The 7,436-nt window shown below is 46.5% G+C and overlaps 1 protein-coding gene across 3 annotated transcripts in view; it reads left to right on the top strand.

The window, feature by feature from the left end:
* The first annotated feature begins 5,509 nt into the window (after positions 1-5,509).
* The window catches only part of atg5 (ATG5 autophagy related 5 homolog (S. cerevisiae)), a 170,578-nt gene continuing 168,651 nt past the window's right edge, over positions 5,510-7,436 (top strand). The window contains exons 1-2 of one of the 3 annotated variants that reach the window (XM_072246119.1): positions 5,510-5,593; positions 6,089-6,243. In XM_072246119.1, the coding sequence (XP_072102220.1) occupies positions 6,136-6,243 (108 nt within the window). In that variant the 5' untranslated portion in view covers positions 5,510-5,593; positions 6,089-6,135. Of the gene's footprint in view, positions 5,619-5,787; positions 5,908-6,088; positions 6,244-7,436 lie in introns of those variants that run through there. The other 2 variants (XM_072246118.1, XM_072246120.1) reach the window with 2 other exon arrangements.

Below are 7,436 nucleotides of genomic sequence, written 5' to 3'. Positions count from 1 at the left end.
AGTTCTTTACAAGCAGTGGGTTTTCGGACCAGATGTGCGGCCTAGCACTTTGCTGTCTCCAGGAACAGCCTGGCAGATGTCTGCCCTTGGAGAGCGGCCCTGTGGATGACCCGGTTTGATGCCAATTTGGCCAACTGAAGCACTGTGGGAGATCGAAACATCGAGACAGCGGTGGGGTGCGTTTGCTAATTGCCGGCTGCTGTCGGAAGAAAGTCTCCGTTCTCTAGTGATCCCTCTTTCTCTCGCTCTCTCTTTTGATGGAGAGTGACAGCCTGTTGGTTCTCGAGACAGGGCGGGGGCTTGGAGGAGCGACGTGGACATCGGGACAGCGAGCTGCTGGTCTGTAATCTCACTGTTGTTGGAGCAACCACTCTCTCCCTCACTGGAGAGAGAGAGCTTGTCTGAGATACCAAAGTGCTGGGTTTTTGACGTACTCTGGATCAAGATCTCTTTGGGGGCGCTCTTGCTGTTGCATGGTGGGGGGAGCTGATCGGTGCTTACGCACAGTGGAGGGGAGAGGTGCTTGTTCTGTGAAGGTTGGGGGAAGGAGGTTTTTGGGGGCTTTGGTGTCCTGTCATTCATTCTATGGGGTCTCTTTTTTGTGGATGTCTGTGAAGAGTATGAATTTCAGGTTCTATACTCTATCCAATTCTCTGATATTAAAAGAACCTAGAAAGAAAGAGAAGTGGTCATTCAATCCTGCTCTGCTATTCAATATGACTGTGGCTGACCTGATCTTATCTCAACTCTGCTTTTCTGCCTGCTTTCCATAACCAAAACAAACCCTCACCACCACACTGGCCAAAAGTTGATGTTCCACTTGAATATATTTAATGACTCAGCCTCCACAGCACTTTAAAAAAAACGCACCTGGTCAGGAAACATCTGTGGAAGGTTTAAAACTGTTTCGGGTCTGGGATGTATCATCAGAACAGAAGGGGGGAGAATCAAATCAACCTAGGGAACAGAGAAGGGCAAAGGGTGGAACAAGGGGAACTTTTCCGATAGGGTGAAATAATGTGGCTGTCAGCCATGATCTGACTGAATGGTGGAACAGATACACAGAACTAAATGGTTTAATCGTGTTTTTGTTTCCAATGGTGTCAGATCCCCCTGTCTTCTATCCTTTTCCAAGTGGAACAATTCTTGCCTCTCCAATCCATTCACGTAATTGATACCCGACGTTTGTGGAGTCATTTGGTAAATCTCCTTTGCACCCTTGCCAATTGCTTCACATCTTTCCTACAATATCCAGAAATGGAAGCTAGACTCCGGCTGTTGCCAGGCAGTATTTTGCAAAGGTACGTCATGACTTTCTTGATTATTGATTTGGGAACCTTCTCCATCATAAAAATTAAACTGATTGGTGTGTCGCAACCTCTTCAAAACCTCAAGGTACTGGTGGAAATTAGTGGGCCGGGCAACATTTGTGTGCAAGAGGTTTGTATGTAGGGGTGTATTGCAAGGGATTGGATCCTGGTGTAATATATGGCATGGATAAAATTGGTTGATAGATGGGAAACAAACAGCAATGATAAAGGGGCCTTTCTTGGGGTGGGGGAGGGAGAGAACGTCAACTCAGACCATGAGGGGCCTGCGTCGGGCATTTTCATGCCTTACAAGGTGCATATTAGAAGTCTATATGGGGCGCTACTCCTCGCACAGACTAGAGCAATGTGTGGTTAAGTGCCTTGCTCAAGGGTACAAACACGCTGCCACAGCTGAGGCTCAAACTAGCAACCTTGAGGTAACTACACAAACGCCTTAACCACTTGGCCATGTGCCCAACACGTTGTGCCACCTTGGGGTGGAATAGATGATGGAGGGAGAGGACGGGTGCCTGCATAGCTCAGTACTCATACACCAGCCATTCACAATATACAGCAACAATTTGGACAAGAAAACAAAATGCAGTACGGTGGATTTCGGTTAATTGGGATACATTGCGACCAGCACAGACTGGCCCAGTTAAGCGGCAGAGTGTCCCAAATAAACAAATGAAATCTCGGCAATTTTCTCGATTTGTCTTTGTTCTTTGAGAGTTGTCCCAAATAAGCAGCTGTCCCGATTAATCGATGGACCAATTAACCACAATCCACTGTACTTCTATTTGCTTCAGATTTTTATCGCTTGCAATTTTATGATTTTCATGTAATACTCCTAAGTTTGCCCAAGACACAAAACTGGGTGCAATAGTGAGTTCTACATAGAGCATAGAAATCTACAGCACATTACAGGTCCTCTGGCCCTCAGTTTGAAGTTGCAAAGAGGCTTCAGGGTGACTTGTGCAAGCTGCGTGAATGGAAAAACATATGACAGGTGGACAATGAATGACTCTTTGGGGGAAAAACAATAAGGTAGAGTTTTATTTCAACAGAAAGATTGGGAAATGCTCATACACAAAGGAATCTGTGTGTTTATATACACCAGTCACTGAAACCAAACATGTACCTTTGGCAAGCAATTGAGATGTTAAATGATAATTTTGCAGGAGTGAGGTTGTTTTGGTCTCATTACTCCGATCTTGACGAGATCATGCCTGCAGTCTTTTATGCAGTTTCATTCTCTTTACCAATAAAAACTAAATGACGACAACTCTACGGCTTTTGCACAACTTGGCAATTTCTTCACACGGTAGCACGGCGGCTAGCCCAACGCTTTACAGCACAGGCAACCGGGGTTCAATTCCCGGCGCTGCCTGTGAGGAGATTGTACGTTCTCCCCGTGACCACTTGGGTTTCCTCCGGCAGCTCTGAGTTCCTCCCACAGTCCAAAGACGTACCAGTTGGTAGGTTTATTGGTCATTGTAAGTTGTCCCGTCATTAGGCAGTTAAATCGGGGGCTGCTGGGTGGCACGTCTCGAAGGACCAGAAGGGCCTATTTCAATAAATAGATAAATATCCTACCGAACAGTACAGTAATGTGACTAATCACCTTCTTTTTGTAACTGTCTTTCTTTCCTCCAAGTATTTTTGATTATCTTAACTCTCTTACAGTGATACCTTCCTGGGCACAAGCTCATTCGGATTAGTTTCAAGCTCCTGCCATGAGCACGAGGCTTCTAGTTCCATAGGGGCACAATTGATTTGGCCTGAGGAGGCACCGCTTGCTGCAGAAATCCTAAATTCTTGCTCCTGTGCCATCGCTAATTAAATTGTGGTGTTTTGTCTCTATACTCATCAGCTCACGGCTCTGGAGGTAATCCAGAGATTATTACCTTTGGAGGTCCTGTTTCTGAATGGATTTCTGACATTTGCTTGCAGGACATTATCCTTCTTCTGCTTAAGTCTTTGGTGGTCCGTGATCTCGAACTTCGTGTTTTCCACCATTGCTTGGTGTTATGTGTGCTTCTGGTTTAAGCAGGCAATAAAAACTGTTCCCAAATGGCTGGAAGTTCAGCAGCCTTGCATCTGGTTGCAACTTACAGAAAATGAAACCTTGTGATCTGCGCACTCAAGATCCCTTTTTTTTGACTTGCCAACATCAATGCCCAGGAAACCAAAACTGTACAGTCGGGGGTGACACATCAATAAACCACACCCCCAAAGGACAAAGTGATATTACGTCAAACAAATATCTCCTATTCGAGAGGCTGCATAAACTTGGGTTGTTTTCTCTGCAGCCTCGGAGGCTGAGGGGAGAAATCTGTTTCCCAGGGTTGAAATGTCTAATACCAGAGGGCATGTACTGAAGGTGAGAGAGATTAGATTCAAGGGGGGATGTGAGGGGTAAGTTTTTTTTTACTCGGAGAGTCATGGATGCCTGGTATGATGGTAGAGGCAAATACATTAGAGGCTTTTAAAAGATGTAGGTTTTCTATGTTTAGATGGGCACATGAATGTAAGGAAGATGGAGAGTTAGTGACATGGTGCAGGTGGGAGAGATCAGTGTTTGGCCGTTTTTGATTTGCTTTTTAGATAGGTCGGCACAACATTGTTCCTGTGCTGTACTCTTCTATGTTCTATTATCTCATAACTGTGCACTGATACTTTTCTTTGGACTTCCTCTCATGATGCATCATGTCAGGGGATGTACCTACTTGGGCGACTGAGAAGGTTTGGTTTTTCCACCAGGATTCTTTCAAACTTCTACTGAAAGCGTCCTGTGGGGCTGCATTTCAGCCCGGCGTGGCAACTGTTCTGCTCTTGGACCACGCTGAGAGCTGCAGAGAATGGTAAACACTCAAGCCCTTCGCTTCTTTCCGGTCACACCATCTTCGCAACGTGTCGCAGAGTCGGGTCATTAGGCCAAGGGATTCGAGTGGGCCTGTCAGGCCAAGGGATTTGAGTCAGGCCATTGGATTGAATGATTGGAGTTGGACTTTCGGGTTGAGTTGGGCTGTTGGGCTGCAGGAGGTGCCAGATTAGGTTTGGAAGAGCTGACCATGATGCTGCCAGCTACTCGGAGGCACCAGAGAGCTGGTGCGCGAAGGCAGTGTGTAGTGAAACCATGAGCGACTGCCTTGGATTTTGATTGCAAGACCCTGTTGGACATTGCTGCCGGTGAGACAGCAGTGTCGCTTTGGTTGTAGCGAGGACAAGATCTCAAGCTGTGGGCTTGCGTTGTAGCGTGGTGTCCGGGCTCAGTTGAAGGTGGCCTCTCCAGTCAGTGCTGCCCTCCAGCGTCGGATCAGTGGAATTACAGGCTGGACTGACAGAAAACATCAATTTGTGGGACTTGTCGCTCAGAGTCTTGGACTAAAACTGTATTTTCTTACATGACTATGTTCTTTTTTCCCTTTCTTGGTATTTTGAATGCAGTATGTTTTTACAACTTGGCCCCAGAGGAATACTGTCTCCTTCCGCCGTATCCATGTATGGTTTCAATAACATTTAAACTTGATTTGATTTTATTTTGATTTGAGAAGGAAGGTTAACGATATGGTGAAGGATGGCTGTCACACGTCGACTGTACCTCTTCCTAGAGATGCTGCCTGACCTGCTGCGTTCACCAGCAACTTTGATGTGTGTTGCTTGAAATTCCAGCATCTGCAGATTTCCTCGTGTCACTCTAATTGTTCTCTCTTCTTCTTTCTGGAAGATAGAGGAGCCAGATGTCTAGCCTCAGGAATGGCTTCACCCCCACTACCATGAACCTTCCGCGATCGTCACTCCTTTCACAAACACGAGAAAATCTGCAGATGATGAAGGGTCTCGGCCTGAAACGTCGACTGTACTCCTTCCTATTGATGCTGCCTGGCCTGCTACATTCACCAGCACTTTGTGTGTGCTACCCCTTTCACATCCCCTTCCAGGTAGCGAAGCCACGTTCTCAGACTCTTAATGCTTCCTCTTCTGTTTTATTGTCACTTTTGATTTTCTTATTGCACTTTGCGCCATTTACCGTTGTAGCACACCGTTTGTTATGTGAGCGAGGAATTTTAATTGCATTCGGCGCACCAGACAAGGAACAGACCTGAAACGAATGGAGCCGTGCTCCGGTAATGAACCTTCCAAGCGGCGCGGGGGCGCTGTGGTGCGGCTCCCCGCCCCTCTTCCCAGCGTGCCGCTGGCGGTCACGGGGGGAAGGTCCGGGCGGGTGTTACGTACCGTGCGCGCTGAGTTTGTGAAGGAGCCGCGGCTGCAGAGCTCAGGTAGCCGGCGGACGGGGCCGCTGAGGTATTGGTTGCACACGGGAGCTCTGGGGCGCTGTTTGTGTGTGGTGGGGGTGGGCGGTCAGGTAACGTGTGGGCCGCAGAGACACGACGCTGAGGGGCACCGGCGCCCACCCACTGCTGGTCGGAGAGGGCCGGAAGCGGCGGGGCGGGGTAGGGCAGGGGGCGGGGCGTAGGCCCGGGAATTGATCCCGGTTACGCTCCCCAATGCGAGACTGCTGGGTTTCCTTATCCTGCCGGGGCCCTGCTTCTCCTCTCCGTTCTCCCTTCACGGTGTAGCCGTTCGTTACTCAGTACGTGTGCACCACAGTACCCGTCATTATGTCATTTGATTTATTGGTTGGGTGGTTGTATGCACAGGGTAGGAAGGACATTGGAGGAAGTGGGGTAGTTGATGGCTACAAGGGAGCAGTGGTGGGCGGTGCACTCTTAGATCAATGAGTACTCAATCTGTGTTTCTTTATCATCCAAAAGTTGCCAAGGTACACCTGTCTATATGTGTTGCATCAAATGTTGGAAAAATGTCAGATGACAGAGATGTATTACGAGACGTTTGGTTTGGAAGAATACCAACTTGTTTCACGCTTTCTCAGGATGAAATAACGGAGAGGGAAGCTGAACCTTATTATGTAAGTATAGGGGAAAAGTAATGCTTTGTTTAAAAGCTGGTTTGTATGCATTTTGAAGTAACCAGTTTAGACTAAATAGGCTAACTTTTTAATATTGTGTTTAGTAGCAGTGTTAACTTGTGAAATGTAAATTCTGTTTTTATAATTCTAGGATTTGAGTTTCTCAGTTATATCTGCTGAGTGGAACACTTTGTTAACAACTTAGCCCATTCTCCTTTGTCCTGAGGTTCTACAAATAAGCAAAAGAAAATAAAATTTCTGCTCATATTGTTTTCTATTTTAGTATTATGAAGTATTTCATTGGTTGGAAAACCCTAATAGCTATTGAATTTTATTTCTGTTTTCTCTTCTGTCTACTAGTATAAATGGAAGTTATGAAGGACTAGTGGAGTCTGTTTATATTTTACCTAAGTTATCTGTTTCTGAGAGAGGAGATGATTACCATTAATCAGCTGGACAATGGCAGTTAAACGTCAGGTTTAATCAAAAGCTATTGTAAACCAAATTTCTTAAGTTCTACCAGGTTTATTTCACTGGGGTTGAGTTTATTGTCCTGTGCACAGGTGCATTAATAAAATTACTTGCAGCAACATCACAGGCATGGAGCAGCGGTCCCCAACCACCGGGCCGCAAAGCACGCGCTACTGGGCCGTGAGCAAATGATATGATTTGGCGATATGAGTCAGCTGCACCTCTCCTCATTCCCTGTCACGCCCACTGTTGAGCTTGAATGCACGCGAGGTCATGACCCGCGCGTCGTCCATGTCAGCGCGTGAAGGAGATCAACTCTGCGAGCTTGCAAATGACGACGGGCTGAAAAGTATGTTTGACATCACATATCTGCCAGCATTCTGGATCAAAGTCAAGGATAAATATCCTGAGATAGCCACGAAAGCACTGAAAACGTTGCTTCCATTTCCAACTATTCTCTGCAATGAATGCAACGAAAACTAAATTGCGGAATAGACTGGACATAAGGAACTCCCTTCGAGTATCGCTGTCTCCCATCACCCCTCGATGGGACCGTCTTGTTGCAGGGAAACAAGCCCAGGGCTCCCACTGATTCAATGATATTGGTGTGTTGTTCATATGGGGAAAATTTGTGCTGTGTGTTTAATATCAAACGTTACTTTAAATGTTATGATGCTATTGATTTAGAGTTAAAAATACACTTGGACTAAGATGTTAACTGT

This window comes from Mobula birostris, chromosome 2 (assembly GCF_030028105.1).
Source record: "Mobula birostris isolate sMobBir1 chromosome 2, sMobBir1.hap1, whole genome shotgun sequence".
NCBI lineage: Eukaryota > Metazoa > Chordata > Chondrichthyes > Myliobatiformes > Myliobatidae > Mobula > Mobula birostris.
This window is presented reverse-complemented; position numbering and strand designations above follow the sequence as displayed.